Source organism: Coregonus lavaretus (assembly GCF_964263955.1).
Source record: "Coregonus lavaretus genome assembly, chromosome: 18".
In the NCBI taxonomy this organism is placed as follows: domain Eukaryota; kingdom Metazoa; phylum Chordata; class Actinopteri; order Salmoniformes; family Salmonidae; genus Coregonus; species Coregonus lavaretus.
This window is the reverse complement of record NC_140005.1, coordinates 35925526-35945653: the sequence shown is the minus strand read 5'-3', so window position 1 is coordinate 35945653 and position 20128 is coordinate 35925526. Positions and strand designations below refer to the sequence as shown.

General features: G+C 45.5%; 2 protein-coding genes across 2 annotated transcripts in view; one reads left to right on the top strand and one right to left on the bottom strand.

Annotated features, from left to right (window-relative positions):
* The window catches only part of LOC311145851 (actin-histidine N-methyltransferase-like), a 46548-nt gene extending 44893 nt beyond the window's left edge, over positions 1-1655 (bottom strand). Inside the window, exon 1 of the mRNA XM_084182187.1 lies at positions 1548-1655. The gene's annotated coding sequence lies outside the window, so the exon portion shown is untranslated. The remainder of the gene's footprint in view (positions 1-1547) is intronic.
* Positions 1656-2061: 406 nt separating this feature from the next.
* On the top strand, positions 2062-6930 carry LOC311145519 (cyclin-K-like). Its single transcript, XM_084181777.1, has 10 exons — positions 2062-2529; positions 2835-2916; positions 3176-3307; positions 3563-3668; positions 4084-4168; positions 4400-4569; positions 4853-5082; positions 5222-5255; positions 5401-5472; positions 6227-6930. Exons 1-10 carry the CDS (start codon positions 2333-2335, stop codon positions 6826-6828), a joined length of 1710 nt encoding a protein of 569 aa, XP_084037903.1. The 5' UTR covers positions 2062-2332; the 3' UTR covers positions 6829-6930.
* Positions 6931-20128: the final 13198 nt, after the last annotated feature.

Below are 20128 nucleotides of genomic sequence, written 5' to 3'. Positions count from 1 at the left end.
GAAACATGTTCACACACATAATTGGACAAAATCTGAGACTGACCTAGATTTAACATGTTGAATCTTTCAAATCTGAGTTTAACAGTCAAAGTGACAACAGTGGCTGGAAGAGTAAAAACAGGGAATCCTTGAAACTGGGAATAGAAATAAAACAACATGAAAATGTCTGAAGGAATCACTTCTGTGATATAGCTAAAACATGGCTTTGTTACTGTCTGGGATTTCAGACAACTCAGATCCCAGTCAAACAGTTTTAGTCTAAACTCCAACCCTCTTCTTCCACTCCGATGGACAAAGGCTTTGACCCCCTTTCAGTGGTTTTGGCCACTAGCATGCCATTGGCATAGTTCACCAGCCCTGGCCCCTGACACTGTTTGAAAGGCTGCCAAGAATCCTCCACCAACACAATCATGTATGCACCCATTAGGAACAACCACAGGCGTATTCATTACGCAGATTCAGTTGCAAAACGTTTCCCAGACCAAATGAGGCATCAGTGAACCAAAGTTCCAAACCCTTACCCTACCATGCCTCACAAAACGGGATGAGTCTTAAAGTGACAATTCACTCCCAAATCAATGTTTATTGGATGTTTTCAGACCCTCCCCTACGAGATGAATGCAAAACATAGGCAAGGCCACCAAATAAAAACAACAATGTAGACAGTGAGTCTCCCATTCATTTGAAATTGAGGCATGTAGCTGGATCTACAAAACCAATTGTGGGAACTGGCCTGGCCTTCACAATATACCACTTTTGAGGTCTGAAAATGTCTGATTTTTTTATATTTTGAAGTGAACTGTGACTAACTTACCCATCTAGAGTAGTCAAACAAATTATTGGATATGTAGCTAGCTAAATGGGAGTTGTAGTATTCTGAATACTTTTACGCCAAGTCACACACACATGCTGGCATTCTTGAAGATAGCTAGATACCTACATGTTTTAACTTGAATAACTAAAAATACTATGCATTACTAAAGTTAACTGTCATCTTGTTAGAATGATTGTTGAGCATATAAAAACGGCTTGGTTTCTTCTTGCTCCCAAGGAAGCTTGTTGCGATAGCTCTAAGGTGACCGACAGGTAGCAGCTGACTGTAAAATAGATTCCTACAGTCCCACTGAGCTAACTAGCTAACATTAGGTAGCTTCCCTATTAGGTTTGTCCAGCTGAATCACGCCCATCCAACAAGCAATCTAATTGGACTAGTTATCTGGCTAGGTTAGCTAACAGTCGTGGTTGCAGTGTAGCAGACGAGTCCATTCATTTGCCTCGTCCAATAAACACATCGTGGAATGTGATTAGCAAACTAGCAGGCTCTCGCACTCGTTATTGTCAACTTTAAAAGGGAAGCAACCAGCTAAATTATAACACACATTTGCTAACACGCTAGCTAGCTTGGCTCGCAAATTCGCAAGCGACGTTCGCACCGCAATGCAAGAATGTCAGGTAAAAATGTAAATGGCAAGCAGAATGACTAGTAATATCAAGCAGTAATTGCATGCAAATAATTGCTAATAACATGTTTTGCAAAACTAAGTTACCGTAAAGTGAGTGCAGTAGTTCCTCTCCTGTCAAACTGTACACAATCCTCTTCCACAAGGTATGGGGAGCGAAACCTAACCTGATGTTGATTTGTGCGAGCTATGCCTGGAACACCGTTTTCTAACTATTTGATTGGAGCACAAACGTTCTATACCAACGTAAACAACGTTATCTTTCTTGATTTGTATTGGCTGTTGGGAAGTGTGCGCTGCTTCATTTGTCTGTCTATTGGTTAAAAATCCACCTGGCTCCAAAAATGTTAGGTTTTTGACGGGTTCTTTATACGGATTGGTTGAATTTATCAGATTTACCGCAATGCCATTGGTCATAAGAACAGTCAGTTGGCCACTCGCGAATGGAACGTTTGGCTTCGCAGCATAAACACAAAACACACCCCTTCGTGATTTGTGATTGGAAGTTTACTTTAGGGACTTACAATTACCATAAATGGTTAGGATTCAGGCGAGATGATTTGTTGACAAGGATGACAATCGACGATCTTAAAGAGAACAACGTGTCCGCCCCACTTGATTGTTTCATATTTTGATTAATTAGATGTGGCGCCGTACACGTCAATACGAGTGTAGATATTTTAATTGAATGGATTAAATAAATGTACTATTTATGCAGCTAGCTGTAACTATAGCGAGGTTATTCACATGCATGAGAGATAGCATCGCTGTGCTACATCCCTTTCATCGCTAATTATTGTCTTAGGAAGCTGATAACAGTGTGCAGTGGCTAGTTAGCTAGCGAGGCTTCTACAATTGAGCTAGTATAGTTAATGAAAGAATACAGGGAGAATTCGATCCCTGGAAATCCAGCTGCAAGTCTGGATCACATCAAGCCATGTTGGTACTGGGACAAGAAGGACCTGGCTCACACCCCCTCCCAGTCCGAGGGTCTGGACCCGGCCACCGAGGCCCGGTACCGAAGAGAGGGGGCTCGATTCATCTTCGACGTGGGCACGCGCCTGGGACTGTATCCTTCCTTCATTGTTTAGCAACAAACACACACTGACTGTGTGCAAATATGCATGATCTGGTGTCTCTTTTGATGGTTTGGTTGTGTTGGCAGCCAGGAGAGTAAACTGGTGCAGCGTCATGGTTCTGTTAGAATAATGCATTGTTTGTTTGTTATTTGACAAGTGGCAGATTATAGTCAGATTGATCAATGCAGAATTTCATTATCCACGTCACTGTTACAGTAACTCCCCAGGCTGGAGCCTCCGATGCCCCCTCTACCAACATCACAACCCCCCTCAGGTTCCTTAACCCTGTGATCAGACACTATGACACATTGGCTACAGGGATCATCTACTTCCATCGCTTCTACATGTTTCATTCCTTCAAGCAGTTCCCCAGATATGTAAGTATTCACACTGTATCTACAACTCTTGCTTTGGAATAACTCTAGTTTAGATCCCTGTGATATGGATAAGTGGAGTTGAGTTTACTAAGTTAGCTTTTGACCAGACTTAGCTATGTTAAAGATGGTTTAGATGAGCCTTTTACAATGGAAATCGTTGTCACAGGTTGAAAAAGGCTTCCCCTATTCATCTGTGGCAGTGTTATATTTATTTGCTTCTACTGTATATACCCAGCTTAAAAATGCTACGTCTCTACAGGTGACTGGGGGTTGCTGTCTATTCCTGGCTGGTAAAGTGGAAGAGACCCCAAAGAAATGTAAAGACATCATCAAGACCGCTCGCAGCCTGCTGAATGACATACAGTTCGCCCAGTTTGGAGATGACCCAAAGGTGAGAGCCTCACTTAGTGTGTAAACTTTGACAATTGCCTGGATTACAAGACGGTAATACATGCATATATGTTGGTACTATAATATTGAGGGAACCTCGTACATTGCATTAAATCTATTCATTGTAAGTTGCTAGTATAACGTTTTGTGACCCCTGACCAGGTAGTCAATTATATTTCCCTCCCTGGGAAGGACAGGGTCTGTATCCAAAATACATCCTGGTCACAATATTTTCCATGACTCTGATCCTGTATAGGAGGAGGTGATGGTGCTAGAGAGGATCCTGCTGCAGACCATTAAGTTTGACCTGCAGGTGGAGCACCCATACCAGTTCCTGCTCCGCTACGCCAAGCAGCTCAAAGGTACACTGTTACAGATGCTTGATTTGGGTTGCAAAATTCTGCTAACTTTCCTAAGATTCTCATGTTTTCAAGAAATCCTGGTTGGAAGATTCCAGGAAGGGAATAAGTAGGGAATCCTCCAAACGGGATTTCTGGGAAATCTGGGAATTTTGGGAAAGTTACCAACATTTGGCAACCCTGATCTATGCTATGATCTATGATGGGCTGGCCTGGTTACCTGTTCACTATAGTAGCTGGAAGTGTGCTGGAAAAGACAATGTGAAGGGGGTTGGCCCTATGGTGTGAATCAGGCCTATGGTGTGAATCAGTCACTACAGTTGATCTACAATGATATAATCATAATCTGATCTAGTCTATTATTACCCTGTCTGAATGAAAACTACCCCTAAACTCATGCACCTCTTTCTGTTCACAGATCTGAAGTATTTCCGATCTGTTTCAGGTGATAAGAACAAAGTCCAGAAGCTAGTTCAGATGGCCTGGACCTTTGTGAATGACAGGTGAGCAGTTAAACAACCCGAACATGGATGTGTAACTCGGCAGAACCATGGAAGTACATCAATACCCATGTGTCTATTATAAATCAATCATAGCTGATCTAGGATCAGGTCCCCCTTCTTATTGATTATGATTTAAAAGGCTAAACTGATCCTAAATCAGAACTCTGAGATGCTTTATTAATATGTGCCCTGTAATTGATGGACACGCGTCTCTGCTCTCCTACCCCCCAGCTTGTGCACTATGCTGTCCCTACAGTGGGAGCCAGAGATCATAGCTGTAGCGGTCATGTACCTGGCTGGCCGGCTGTGTAAGTTTGACATCCAGGAATGGACGTCCAAGCAGTCTTCACGGCGATGGTGGGAGCAGTTTGTCCAGGATGTCCCAGTGGAGCTGCTGGAAGGTGGGACTGGCTGTTCTCTCTCGCTCTGTCTCTGTCTCTCTCTGGAGCACTTCTCTGGTTTCATTTGTGTAAGGCTGTTTTTAGACGTCAAACACCATTTATTTTTCCCATAGGGAATTTTAGAAACACTTAAAATAAGGGCTGTGTTTCGTGTAGGCTTACCATGGCGTGACGTTTTGATAACAATACTGTGGTACTCTATTATCATAACAATATATCCATCATTTAGATCCATACTTATGAAATGCACTCCTCATTAATGACCTCCTCCTCTGCTCCATAGACATCTGCCACCAGATCCTAGACCTATACTCCCAGGGCAAGCAGCAGATGCCCCAGACCCCCAGCGAGAAGACCCCACCTACCCCCGTCCCCACCCCCGTCCTCACCCCCACCTCTCAGCAGCTGCAGGCCCTCACCCAGCCCCCGCTCCCCAACCCCCCCGTCCCGCCACCACTCAGCAAGAAGGTCTCGCCCCAGACCAGCCCTCCCCGCCAGCTCAAACGAGCCCACGTGAGTCTGACACCCAGTTTAAAGGTTCTTGTGAGGGCATGCACCATGTTATTTTCATTACCACAGGCACTAAATTGAGCTGTTTTTGTTTTTCACACCCATTTCACTTGTTGTTGTTGTTGTTGTTGTTGTTGTTTAGGTATCATCTCCTAAAGAACAAAGCCAGGCACCTGGTGAGCACAACCTTTTCTCTGGCTGAGACAGTAGATTCATCTATGGAAGCATATAGCTGCCAATATTAATTTTTAAAGGATTCATAACAGTACGTATGTTAGAGTATGACTTATTGCTGTCTCTCTCCCTCTCTCTCTTCTCCAGAGCCAGTGGGTTCTAAGATCCCCAGGCTGGAGCCTCCGATGCCCCCTCTACCCACATCACAACCCCCCTCGGGTGAGTCCCCTACCCTGGTCCACTCAGAAGAACACCACACTAATAGCCAGATTCACTAAGCCTCTACACCAGTACAACTACTTGTGCACCTGTTGGTTTCCAGAGGGAATATCCGTAGATTAAAATATAAAAGAAAGGAAATAAATCCTGTCGTGAAGTTTTATAAAGACAGTCCCATGTCCATTAGCCTTATCGTTTTTCCTTCTGCTATTCCCGTATGGAAAAGACTTATTGCACAGTGCAAGATTTGATTTGGTGTAAATGCGCCACAGATCTGTCCACTCCACTCCCTACTGTAACGTCTCATGTTGCTGAATAGATTATTGACACATGGCATTCCTGCTAAGTGGTTGAGAAGCCCCTGCGAAGCCCTTGGTATGCGTCCCAAATGGCACCCCATTTTCTACATTGTGCACTACTTTTGACCAGGGCCCATAGGGCTCTGGTCAAAAGTAGTGCACTACAGTATATAGGGAATAGGGCCATTTGGGATGCAGGGTCTGAGAAGCCCCTGGTCCCATCCAGTCCGTCCCCTCAGCCCCTGAAGGAGCTAGCTGAGCTGGGGTGGAAGAAGTGGTTAGCTGCTGGTATTAACTGGTCTGTTCTGTCTTCTCCTCTGATTGGCTGAGAGAACGAGAGGTGTCTAGGCCAGGCTTATGTGTTGAAGTAAGAAGATGGTGTGTTTGATAGTGGTTAAGTGGTTTGATTCAGTTGTTGTTTCTCTAAGGGTTCTCTAATTCTCTTCTCCCTGCAGACCGCAAGCCTCCAGCCTCCCACCCCTCCGCCCTTCTCCCAGGAGAGACAGACCCAGCTGGGGCAGGAGGCCCAGCGGAGCCCCCTAAAGGACCTCCACCTCCCCCCCACTCAGCCTCCCTCCACCAGCCTCCCCCGCTTCCCCACCGCCCCCCTCCACCACCCCCATCCAGCTATATCATGGGAATCCCCACCTCCAGCTCCTATATGTCAGGAGAGGGCTTCCAGAGCCTCCAGTCTATGATGAAGACAGAGGGGCCGTCCTACAGCACCGTCCCTCCATCCTATGGCCCTCCCCTGGCCTACCACAGCCATGTCTACCCCCCTAACGCCCCACCGCCTGGTCCTCCACTCTCCGCCTCCTACCCTCCACCCAACCTCCCTCCACCCTCGCCCGCCTACCCCCCGCCGGGGTACAACCACAGCTACCCTCCCCCGCCCCCTCATCGCATGCCCCCGGGACACGGGGATTATCCGCCTGTGATGGGCATCCCTCCTAGCAACTATCCCCCACCCCCTGGAGGACAGAGCCAGGTACCCCCTCCGCTGCCCCCTGGTATGCCCCCCATCGGTGGCATGAGTCAGGGGGCGTGGTTGAGGTGAGGGGCGTGAGACTGGATGTGGCAAACCAACACTAGTCCTACAGTGTTACTGACAGACAGCTTTAGTGATGGGGGCCAATTGAGGAGACCGGCCTCATGTACTCCCTGTAGTTTTCTGAAGCTGTCATCTTAGGATTGCAAAATTAAATACAATTCTCAGGTTTTCCAGAAGTCCCGGTTGGAAAATTCCCGGAATCGTAAGGGAATAACCAGGAAATCTGGATTCCTCCAACCAGGATTTCTGGAAAACCTGGGAATTTGGGGAACATTACCAGAATTCTGCAACCCTACCTCTCCTACAAGCCAAACAGCACAGCCACACCTCATGAAGAACCAACCATTAACTTCCATTGCACAAGTTAGTTAGTGTGAAATGCATAATGTAGTGTTTGTTGTACAATGGCTGTTTTTATATTAGCCTTTTAGTAACATGTTTATTTGTAATTTTTTATATGAAAACTTTTAGGTTAGCTTGCTGTACAAATGTAGGAAAGAATGGTGGGACCAAAAAGGAAAATGGCAGCTCCACTCTAACCATTCCATGGCTTTGGATGTATTGTACAGTATCTTCCACATGCATTCCGTTCTGTTTGAAACACACTACTAAACCAGTATTATATTCAAATGTCAATGAATAGTCTTCCATTGTAGCATTGTGCATGGCCTGGAACATAAAGACACACAGGACAAACACACACACTTTAAATAAACACACCTTTTTATGGGTGTTTGGACATTTATGTTTTGTTGTTGAAAAAAGTCTGTTTAATGCTTGCACACTCTTAGGGGGGGAAAAAAGGTGCTCTCTAAAACCTAAAAGGGTTCTTCGGCTGTCCCCATAGAATAACCATTTATGGTTCCAGGTAGAACACTTTTGGGTTCCATGTAGAACCCTTTCCACAGAGGGTTCTACATGGAACCCAAAAGGGTTGTACCTGGAACCAAAATGGGTTCTCCTATGGGGACAGTCGAAGAATCCCTTTGGAACCCTTTTTTCTAAGAGTGCTGCACTGCCATGAATTAATGGTTTAAAATGACTTTTTTTTATGTTGTTGAAGTTATCTTTTTATTATACCTTGTTTACTTCCGTATCTTCCATTGTTACTTAGTTTGTTTGTAATATGTGAAAAGTTACTCTAAGCAAAGTTACTTGGCATAAAACATTTGTTTTTTCTAAAGTTGTTTTCATTAATTTTTTCAATGTATGTGACAATAAAAATATACATAAATTATCCAATATGAACCCTGTAGTGTCCATGATTCCCATAGTCTTTCACCCATGCTTCTTGTCGTTAGATGGATTAGCCAGTAGGGGGAAGCCTTGTCAAGCCATTGAAATTGAGGCCCTGAATGAACACTTTAGTAAAGGCATCCTTCCTCTCTTCTTTAAATTTGACCAAGGTTGCTTGTTAGCCATCTCTTATTTTTATGTGTGTGTGTGTGTAAATATATATGTGTGTGTACAGTCGTGGTCAAAAGTTTTGAGAATGACACAAATATTAATTTTCACAAAGTCTGCTGCCTCTGTTTTTAAGATGGCAATTTGCATATACTCCAGAATGTTATGAAGAGTGATCAGATGAATTGCAATTAATTGCAAAGTCCCTCTTTGCCATGAAAATGGACTTAATCCCCAAAAAACATGTCCACTGCATTTCAGCCCTGCCACAAAAGGACCAGCTGACATCATGTCAGTGATTCTCTCGTTAACATAGGTGAGAGTGTTGATGAGGACAAGGCTGGAGATCACTCTGTCATGCTGATTGAGTTAGAATAACAGACTGGAAGCTTTAAAAGGAGGGTGGTGCTTGAAATCATTGTTCTTCCTCTGTTAACCATGGTTACCTGCAAGGAAACATGTGCCGTCATCATTGCTTTGCACAAAAAGGGCTTCACAGGCAAGGATATTGCTGCTAGTAAGATTGCACCTAAATCAACCATTTATCAGATCATCAAGAACTTCAAGGAGAGAGGTTCAATTGTTGTGAAGAAGGCTTCAGGGTGCCCAAGAAAGTCCAGCAAACGCCAGGACCGTCTCCTAAAGTTGATTCAGCTGCGGGATCGGGGCACCACCAGTGCAGAGCTTGCTCAGGAATGGCAGCAGGCAGGTGTGAGTGCATCTGCACACACAGTGAGGCGAAGACTTTTGGAGGATGGTCTGGTGTCAAGAAGGGCAGCGAGGAAGCCACTTCTCTCCAGGAAAAACATCAGGAACAGACTGATATTCTGCAAAAGGTACAGGGATTGGACTGCTGAGGACTGGGGTAAAGTCATTTTCTCTGATGAATCCCCTTTCCGATTGTTTGGGGCATCCGGAAAAAAGCTTGACCGGAGAAAACAAGGTGAGCGCTACCATCAGTCCTGTGTCATGCCAACAGTAAAGCATCCTGAGACCATTCATGTGTGGGGTTGCTTCTCAGCCAAGGGAGTGGGCTCACTCACAATTTTGCCTAAGAACACAGCCATGAATAGAGAATGGTACCAACACATCCTCGAGAGCAACTTCTCCCAACCATCCAAGAACAGTTTGGTGACAAACAATGCCTGTTCCAGCATGACGGAGCACCTTGCCATAAGGCAAAAGTGATAACTAAGTGGCTCGGGGAACAAAACATCTACATTTTGGGTCCATGGCCAGGAAACTCCCCAGACCTTAATCCCATTGAGAACTTGTGGTCAATCCTCAAGAGGCGGGTGGACAAACAAAAACCCACAAACTCCAAACATTGATTATGCAAGAATGGGCTGCCATCAGTCAGGATGTGGCCCAGAAGTTAATTGACAGCATGCCAGGGCGGATTGCATAGGTCTTGAAAAAGAAGGGTCAACACTGCAAATATCGACTCTTTGCATAAACTTAATGGAATTGTCAATAAAAGCCTTTGACACTTATGGAATGCTTGTAATTATACTTCAGTATACCATAGTAACATCTGACAAAAATATCTAAAAACACTGAAGCAGCAAACTTTGTGAAGACCAATACTTGTGTCATTCTCAAAACGTTTGACCACGACTGTATATATATATATATATATATATATATATATATATACACATACAGTTGAAGTCGGAAGTTTACATACACCTTAGCCAAATACATTTAAACTCAGTTTTTCACAATTCCTGACATTTAATCCTAGTAAAAATTCCCTGTCTTAGGTCAGTTAGGATCACCACTTTATTTTAAGAACGTGAAATGTCAGATAATAGTAGAGAGAATGATTTATTTATTTCATCACATTCCCAGTGGGTCAGAAGTTTACATACACTCAATTAGTACTTGGTAGCATTGCCTTTAAATTGTTTAACTTGGGTCAAACGTGTCAGGTAGCCTTCCACAAGCTTAACACAATAAGCTAGGTGAATTTTGGCCCATTACTCCTGACAGAGCTGGTGTAACTGAGTCAGGTTTGTAGGCCTCCTTGCTCACACACACTTTTTCAGTTCTGCCCACACATTTTCTATAGGATTGAGGTCAGGGCTTTGTGATGGCCACTCCAATACCTTGACTTTGTTGTCCTTAAGCCATTTTGCCACAACTTTGGAAGTATGCTTGGGGTCATTGTCCATTTGGAAGACCCATTTGCGACCAAGCTTTAACTTCCTGACTGATGTCTTGAGATGTTACTTCAATATATCCACATAATTTTCCTTCCTCATGATGCCATCTATTTTGTGAAGTGCACCAGTCCCTCCTGCAGCAAATCACCCCTACAGCATGATGCTGCCACCCCGTGCTTCACGGTTGGGATGGTGTTCTTCGGCTTGCAAGCACCCCCTTTTTCCTCCAAACATAACGATGGTCATTATGGCCAAACAGTTCTATTTTTGTTTCATCAAACCAGAGAACATTTCTCCAAAAAGTATGATCTTTGTCCCCATGTGCAGTTGCAAACCATAGTCTGGCTTTTTTATGGCGGTTTTGGAGCAGTGGCTTCTTCCTTGCTGAGCGGCCTTTCAGGTTATGTCGATATAGGACTCGTTTTACTGTGGATATAGATACTTTTGTATCTGTTTCCTCCAGCATCTTCACAAGGTCCTTTGCTGTTGTTCTGGGATTGATTTGCACTTTTCGCACCAAAGTACGTTCATCTCTAGGAGACAGAATGCGTCTCCATCCTGAGCGGTATGAAGGCTGCATGGTCCCATGGTGTTTATACTTGCATACAATTGTTTTCTGAGGTCTTGGCTGATTTCTTCTCAAGCAAAGAGGCACTGAGTTTGAAGGTAGGCCTTGAAATACATCCACAGGTACACCTCCAATTGACTCAAATGATGTCAATTAGCCTATCAGAAGCTTCTAGAGCCATGACATCATTTTCTGGAATTTTCCAAGCTGTTTAAAGGCACAGTCAACTTAGTGTATGTAAAGTTCTGACCCACTGGAATTGTGATACGGTGAAATATAAGTGAAATAATCTGTCTGTAAACAATTGTTGGAAAAATTACTTGTGTCATGCACAAAGTAGACTTGCCAAAACTATAGTTTGTTAACAAGAAATTTGTGGAGTGGTTGAAAAACGAGGTTTAATGACTCCAGCCTAAGTGTATGTAAACTTCAGACTTCAACTGTATTTGCTTGTGTCTGACATACGCTGGTGGCTTTGATTGACGGGTCCTTTTGCGGGGGTGTGTGAGTTCGCTGATTCTCTCTATAGGCCTATATTTCCATTTAGAAAGTTTCCTAAAGTAGCCTGTCTGGACTCTCTCCTTAATAAGAACCAAACGCTCTGTCATAATTTAATCTTGTAAAAGGCCTATTTTCAGTAATAGTTTTTGAAAAATAAATTTGTGGAGTGGTTGAAAAACAAGTTTTAATGACTCCAACCTAAGTGTATTTAAACTTCTGACTTCAACTGTATATATATATATATATATATATATATATATATATATATATATATTGTTATGGCTATGGTTCAACCCAGCACTCAGAGAAACCAACACGACAAAGGGAGTGGAAGAAACAAAAATGTTTTAATAAAAGTTCAAATTGTCTTAGTCCAAAAACAACTGAAGTAAAGGAACAGAGTGGGCTAGTCGGCTCCGGAGGAAGGAGAGGCTGAGGCAGGCAGGCAGGCAGGCAGGCAGGCAGGCAGGCAGACCGACCGGCAGGAAGGCAGGCAGGTTGGGAGGTATGTCCGAACTGAAGACAAAACAAACGACAGGTAAAGGAGAGTGGAGAGCCAGGCTGAAGACAAAGACAAAAAAACTTTACTGGTGAGCCAAGTTACCGCTCTGGTAAGAACAACGATCTGGCGCCGGTGGAGAGCCATGCCCAGGAATAAGTAGTGCAGGTTGATGAGAGAATAGGATGCAGCTGCGTAGGCAGGAATCACTGGAAACAACCCGCAGCTGCACAGGAGAGGCAGATCCTGAGCACGCCCCCTGCTCCACTCCAGACACACCCACATAAAGGGGACAAACACACATACAACAGAAAAAGAGGGGACAAAACAAGGAGGAAGGAAAACAGAAAAGGGAGAGACAAGCTGCCCACATAACAGTACCCCCCCCTCAATGGTCGCCACCTGGCGACCCACCAGGCCTGTCAGGGTTGTCGTGATGGAAGTCCGTGATCAGCTGAGGATCCAACACAAAACGCTTAGGGACCCAAGACCTCTCCTCTGGTCCATAACCTTCCCAATCGACTAGGTATTGGAGACCCCTACCCCGCCTCCGAGAGTCCAGGAGCCTACTGACGGTGTAGGCCGGATGGTCGTCAATGAGGCGAACAGGTGGAGGTGGATCAGCCGGCGGACACAAAAGGCTGGAGGACACAGGTTTCAGTTGGGAGACGTGGAAGGTAGGGTGTATCTTCATGGCTGAAGGCAACTTCAAACGAACCGCAGCGGGGTTAATGATGGATTCCACCACAAACGGACCCAGGTACCGAGGAGACAGCTTGCGTGATTTGGTACGAAGAGGTACGTTCTTAGATGACAGCCAAACCTCTTGACCAGGATGAAACACAGGTGCGGGAGTCCTGCTCCTATCCGCTGTTGTCTTGTTCCTGTCGGTGGTCCGAAGCAATGCTTCCCGAGCGTCGCTCCACACTCTCTGGCAGCGGCGGAGGTTCTCCTGAACCGAAGGAACAGCCAATTCCTTCTCCTGAGCAGGAAACAGAGGGGGTTGATAACCCATGGTAACCTCGAAGGGTGAAAGACCGGTGGCAGAGGCGGTGAGGGAGTTGTGGGCGTACTCTATCCAGGGCAGATGTTTAGCCCAGGATGATGGATGTTGAGCAGCCACACAACGAAGGGTTGCTTCGAGGTTTTGATTGGCTCTTTCTGTTTGACCGTTGGTCTGGGGATGAAACCCTGAGGACAGACTAACGGAAGCACCCAAAGCAGAACAGAAACCCTTCCAAACACGGGAAGTAAACTGTGGGCCTCTATCAGATACGATGTCCACAGGTATTCCATGGGGACGGAATACATGTTGGACTAGGAGGTCCGCTGTCTCACTGGCAGACGGTAATTTTGGTAATGCTATATAGTGGACAGATTTAGAGAATCTGTCCACAATGGTAAGTATAGTATCATTACCTTCAGACTTGGGTAGGCCGGTGACAAAATCCATGGCAATGTGGGACCAGGGACGGCTGGGAACTGGGAGGGGTAGCAGCAGCCCCGAAGGGGACTGATGGGAGGCTTTGCCCCGAGCACAGGTTGAACAGGCTGCCACAAAAGCCCGAACGTCAGTTTCCATTGAAGGCCACCAAAAATGTCTCCTAAGCAGCGTCAACGTGCGTCTCATCCCAGGGTGACCAGCAAAACGGGAGGTGTGAATCCACTGCAACACCTGAGACCGGACCGTCTCGGGAACAAAGAGTAGGTTGGGAGGACCATCACCCGGTCCCGGGTCCGTGGCAAGTGCAGTCTTCACAAGAGACTCGATCTCCCACTGAACAGCCGCCACGACGCATGAGGAAGGCAGGACTGCCTCAGGCTCGCTGGTCTCCGAAGGGTCAGCAAACTGGCGGGACAAAGCATCTGGTTTAACATTTCTTGACCCCGGTCTGTATGTAAGAATAAAGTTAAACCTACTAAAAAACAGGGCCCATCTGGCTTGGCGTGAGTTGAGTCTCTTAGTGGCTTGGATGTAAGCCAAGTTTTTGTGGTCAGTCCAGACCACAAACGGCAATTCAGCTCCATCCAGCCAGTGCCGCCATTCTTCCAGTGCAAGCTTGACCGCCAGCAGTTCCCGGTTTCCAACGTCGTAATTCCGTTCTGTGGGTGACAATTTCTTGGAGAAAAAAGCACAGGGGTGAAGCCTTTGGTCAGTGGGGGAGCGCTGGGAGAGGACTGCTCCCACACCTGAGTCCGACGCGTCCACCTCCACAACAAACTGCAGAGAGGTATTGGGGTGTATCAACACGGGGGAGGTGGAAAACAGTTCCTTCAAAACCCCTACCGCCTGCTCCGCCTCAGGGGACCACCGAAAAGGGACTTTAGGAGATGTGAGTCTTGTAAGGGGTGCCACCACTCTACTAAAACCCTTAATGAATCTACGGTAGAAGTTAGCAAAGCCCAAAAATCGTTGAAGTTGCTTACGGGTGGTGGGTGTGGGCCATTCCGTCACTGCCCGGATCTTCTCGGGGTCCGCCTTCACCTGCCCGCTCTCAATTATGAATCCAAGGAACGATGTAGACTGTTTGTGGAACTCACACTTCTCTGCCTTGACGTACAGCTTGTTCTCCAAGAGCCGTTGAAGGACTTGACGGACGTGTGACTCATGCTCCTCGGGTGACTTGGAAAAAACAAGAATATCATCCAGGTATACAAAGACAAAACGGTTCAAAAAATCCCTAAGAACATCGTTCACCATGGCTTGGAAAACCGCAGGGGCATTTGAAAGCCCAAAGGGCATGACCAAATACTCAAAATGTCCCAGTGGAGTGTTGAAAGCGGTTTTCCACTCATCTCCCTTTCGGATTCGGACAAGGTGATAAGCATTCCTGAGGTCGAGCTTGGAAAACACTGTGGCGCCATGCAGAGGTTCAAAAGCTGAGTTGATGAGTGGAAGGGGATACTTGTTTTTAACAGTTATGTTGTTTAAACCCCTGAAATCGATACAGGGGCGTAACGACTTGTCCTTCTTTTCCACGAAAAAGAAACCTGCACCCAAAGGAGACGACGAGGGACGGATTATGCCCGAGACCAGAGAATCACCAATGTACTGCTCCATTGCCTCTCTTTCCGGTCGGGACAGATTGTATAACCGACTAGAGGGCAAGGGAGCACCGGGGAGCAGTTCAATAGGGCAATCATAAGGCCTATGTGGTGGTAGAGACAGAGCCTTGTCCTTACTGAAAACCTCCGCTAAGTCATGGTATTCTTTGGGGACAGATGACAGATCAAGAGGAGCTGAGGGAGGAGTTGGGTTACACTTAGTGGGGGGAACCGCTGACCTCAGGCACTCGGAATGGCAGTTAGTGCTCCAACTGAGAATGGTGTGACGTGTCCAATCAATTTGTGGGTTGTGAAGAGCCAACCAGGGGAAGCCAAGGATTAGGGAGGTAGCTGAGCCAGACATAACTCTTAGCTGAATGCTTTCACAATGATTGCCAGAAATCACTAGGGAAACGGGGGTGGTTTGATGAGTTATCTCCGCGAGGAGGCGCCCATCAAGGGCTGTGACCCGGATGGGGGTAGGTAGTGGCTCCATGGGGATACGAGCTTGTGTAACGAACTGGTGGCTAATAAAGTTATCTTCTGCACCTGAGTCTATGAGAGCTGAGAGTGGCAGGGAATGACTCTGGAAACGTAAGGTTACAGGTACTTGTAATCGGGGAATGATGGGTTCAGGATCTAACTCTGGGCTCGCAAGTAGACCCACCGTTACGAGCGAGCCTTGTCTTTTGGCCGCTTAGGGCATGTAGCCAGAATGTGTGTGGCGTCTCCACAGTACAGGCACTCACCCGCCTGGAGGCGCCGTTGCCGCTCAGCTGGAGGTAGTCGAGCTCGACCCACTTGCATAGGTTCCTCCTCTGTGCTCGGGATGGAATCAGGAACAAGAAGCTGCCGACTCCGGAGAGGCGAGACTCGAGTGGTTGAAGGCTGGGGAACTCGTCCTCCTAGATGTGGCCGATCGCCTCTCTCCCGACGCCTCTCCCGCAACCGATTGTCTAGCTTGATGGACAGGGAAACGAGAGAATGTAAATCATGTGGCTCATCACGAGCAGCCAGTTCATCCTTAATGGCTTCATTCAAACCGTTTAGAAATGCTCCTTGAAGTGCCACATTGTTCCACTTGGAGTCCGCTGCCAACGTCCAGAACTCAATAGAGTACTCTGCCACACTGTTAGAACCCTGCCTCAAATTAAAAAGTATCTTGGAGGAATTACCCACATGGTCAGGATGGTCAAAAACAGTCTTCAATTTAGCAGAGAAATCAGCAAAAGTCAATCCAGTCAAAGTTTGATCTGAGCACACAGCCTCAGCCCAAACCAGAGCTTTCCCTCTTAACAGCCCCAGAACATAATGTACCTTAGATGAATCAGTAGAAAACGACAGTGGTCTCTGCCGAAAAATCAAGTCACACTGAAGCAAAAATCCCCGGCACTTGTCCAATTCTCCATTGAACGGTTCAGGCGACGTGACAGGGGGTTCCCGACGGAACGAAGCCTGCCTAGTGTCCGAGGAAACAACTTGGGGTGCATCAAACTGGGGGTCAGAGAGAGATGGAGAACTGATAACAGACAATTTAGAGACGTGTGTAGTTAACTGAGTCACCTGGTTCAGCAGTTGATGATTATCTTCCACAAGAGTCCGAATCAACTGGTCATGCTGTCCTAGCAACGTTCCTTGAGCCTGGATAGCTTGTTGGAAGCTGTCTTTGTTTGCCCCGTGCTGTTTCTCTGTTGGGTCCATGGCCAGATCGTTCTGTTATGGCTATGGTTCAACCCAGCACTCAGAGAAACCAACACGACAAAGGGAGTGGAAGAAACAAAAATGTTTTAATAAAAGTTCAAATTGTCTTAGTCCAAAAACAACTGAAGTAAAGGAACAGAGTGGGCTAGTCGGCTCCGGAGGAAGGAGAGGCTGAGGCAGGCAGGCAGGCAGGCAGGCAGGCAGGCAGGCAGACCGACCGGCAGGAAGGCAGGCAGGTTGGGAGGTATGTCCGAACTGAAGACAAAACAAACGACAGGTAAAGGAGAGTGGAGAGCCAGGCTGAGGACAAAGACAAAAAAACTTTACTGGTGAGCCAAGTTACCGCTCTGGTAAGAACAACGATCTGGCGCCGGTGGAGAGCCATGCCCAGGAATAAGTAGTGCAGGTTGATGAGAGAATAGGATGCAGCTGCGTAGGCAGGAATCACTGGAAACAACCCGCAGCTGCACAGGAGAGGCAGATCCTGAGCACGCCCCCTGCTCCACTCCAGACACACCCACATAAAGGGGACAAACACACATACAACAGAAAAAGAGGGGACAAAACAAGGAGGAAGGAAAACAGAAAAGGGAGAGACAAGCTGCCCACATAACATATATATATATATATATATATATATATATATATATATATATATATATATATATATATATATATATGCAGGTATATCACTAAGTTACACTTTCATCAACATTCACAACTGACAAACACCAGGGGTCAGAAAGAAAGTATACTTCAATTTTATTTCAAAATCTAAAAGCAGCTTACTTCATTTTTCACATTTTACATTTGCTAAAATATCAGTCAATTTTCAGCTACATACAGATTGTGAAAAAAATATAAAGGCATGCTAGTTCCATGTATGCTACAGGAGTAGGTATTGAAATGTATGTACATAGCACTGCATATATCCTAGCATACATCTTAAACTATGTATCACAGAAAAAGAGGCTGAAAAAATAACAGAATTATCACAGGTTCCACATAGAGATAAAGAAGCAGTGTGTTTGAACGTAACAATAGGAAAATAGTCCAACTTTTAATCAGAACTTTGTGCTTTCAAATTAACAAATATAAAAGTCAATCGTTGCATGTAGACTATCAGTTTAAGAACAAGGTCACTTTAGCAAAAGTTTAATTTGTGAAGCCTTTGAGTGTGTATGGACACTTATTCATACAGTTTTTCCGTTATGAAACTCCTTAGTCATCAATGTCTGACTATTAAAGACAACAGTATATACTTAACACAGTCCTTGATCCAAACAGAATTATCCTCATATATCAGGAATATGCCTCATATATTATATATGAACCTTTTCCTTGTTGATTCCTGCTCATTTTGTACACACAGCTCTTATACTGTACGTTACAAGTCCGGTCAGACACACAGTCAGTCCGTCACTGTTCAAAGTCACCTGCTACATCCAGACTCCTCAACAACACTGAAACATAGCGGATGCATCCCAAATGGTAACCTATTCCCTTTAGTGCACTACTTTTGACCAGGGTAAATAGGGCTCTGGTTAAATGTAGTGCACTATATAGGGAATAGGGTGAAATTTGAGGCAAAGCCAGCCACTCTTCTGCTATAAATACAGTATATTCTCTCCAATTAGAATGTTTTTTACCCAGAATTCATGGGGATGTGTAAACGTACATTTATACACACCCTTCAGTATAACACAAAAAAAGGGGTATACATTTATTATACCCCTATATAGACTGACAATGTGTCAAACTCAATTCAGATTCATTTACCAATCTGACAGAACACAAATCTGAGAGAATGCAGCAAGTGTCTTTTAACAGTTTATAACTGCCTATTCAGACCTCAACCTACCCAAGAGAACTCATACAGTATATAAGACTCTTATGAGTACTCATATACAGTATTCACTGGCCTTACATATGCATGTACATAGAACTCAGCACAGCTATCAGACTTCATTTGTTGTACATACAACTCCTGAACTCCCTATAAGTAAGATATCATATACATAGTCATATACACTACATATACAAAAGTATGTGGACACCCCTTCAAATTAGTGGATTCGGCTATTTCAGCCACACCCGTTGCTGACAGGTGTATAAAATCGAGCATCCAGCCATGCAATCTCCATAGACAAACATTGGCAGTAGAATGGTCAAATTTCTGCCCTGCTAGAGCTGCCCTAAGTGCTGTTATTGTGAAGAGGAAACGTCTAGGAATAACAACGTCTCAGCCGCGAAGTGGTAGGCCACACAAGCTCACAGAATGGGACCGCCGAGTGCTGAAGCGTGTAGCGCGTAACAATCGTCTGTCCTCGTTTGCAACACTCACTACCGAGTTCCAAACTGCCTCTGCATGCAACGTCAGCACAAGAACTGTTAGTAAGGAGCTTCATGAAATGGGTTTCCATGGCCGAGCAGCCGCACACAAGCCTAAGATCACCAGGCGCAACGGCAAGCATCGGCTGGAGTGGTTTAAAGCTCGCCGCCATTGGACTCTGGAGCAGTGGAAACACGTTCTCTGGAGTGATGAATCACACTTCACCATCTGGCAGTCCGACGGACGAATCTGATTCTGTGCTTCCAACTTTGTTGCAACAGCTTGGGGAAGGCCCTTTCCTGTTTCAGCATGACAATGCCCTCGTGCACAAAGCAAGGTCCATACAGAAATGGTTTGTCGAGATCGATGTGGAAGAACTTGACTGGCCTGCACAGAACCCTGCCCTCAACCCCATCGAACATCTTTGGGATGAATTGGAACGCCGACTGTGAGCCAGGCCTAATCGCCCAACATCAGTGCCCAACCTCACTAATGCTCTTGTGGCTGAATGGAAGCAAGTCCCCGCAGCAATGTTCCAACATCTAGTGGAAAGCCTTCCCAGAAGAGTGGAGGCTGTTATAGCAGCAAAGGGGGGATCAAATCCATATTAATGCCCATGATTTTGGAATGAGATGTTCGACGGGCAGGTGTCCATATACCTTTGCTCATTTAGTGCATTTTATTACTCCTAATGACATCTGTCTGTTATGTTGTTATGCCAGTCTCATGGCAATGTTATGTAGTTTATGTATTAGCACTCACCATACAATACTGAGATGACTGAAATACACAGAAATCAGCTAGGAGCTGCCATAGAGTATAGAACGTAGCTCTGAAGCTTCATTTAGCTACGTAGTGTGGGAAAGGGGAAAGGGAAAGGGGATACCTAGTCAGTTGCACAACTAAGTTCATTCAACCGAAATGTCTCTTCCGTGTTTAACCCAACCCCTCTGAATCAGAGAGGTGCAGGGGGCTGCCTTAATCGATGTCCACATAATCGGCGCGTATCAGTATCAGAGTGATCATCTCCGAGACTTCATAGAGCATACATAGGGATTGTATGAGACTTCATAGAGCATACATAGGGAATG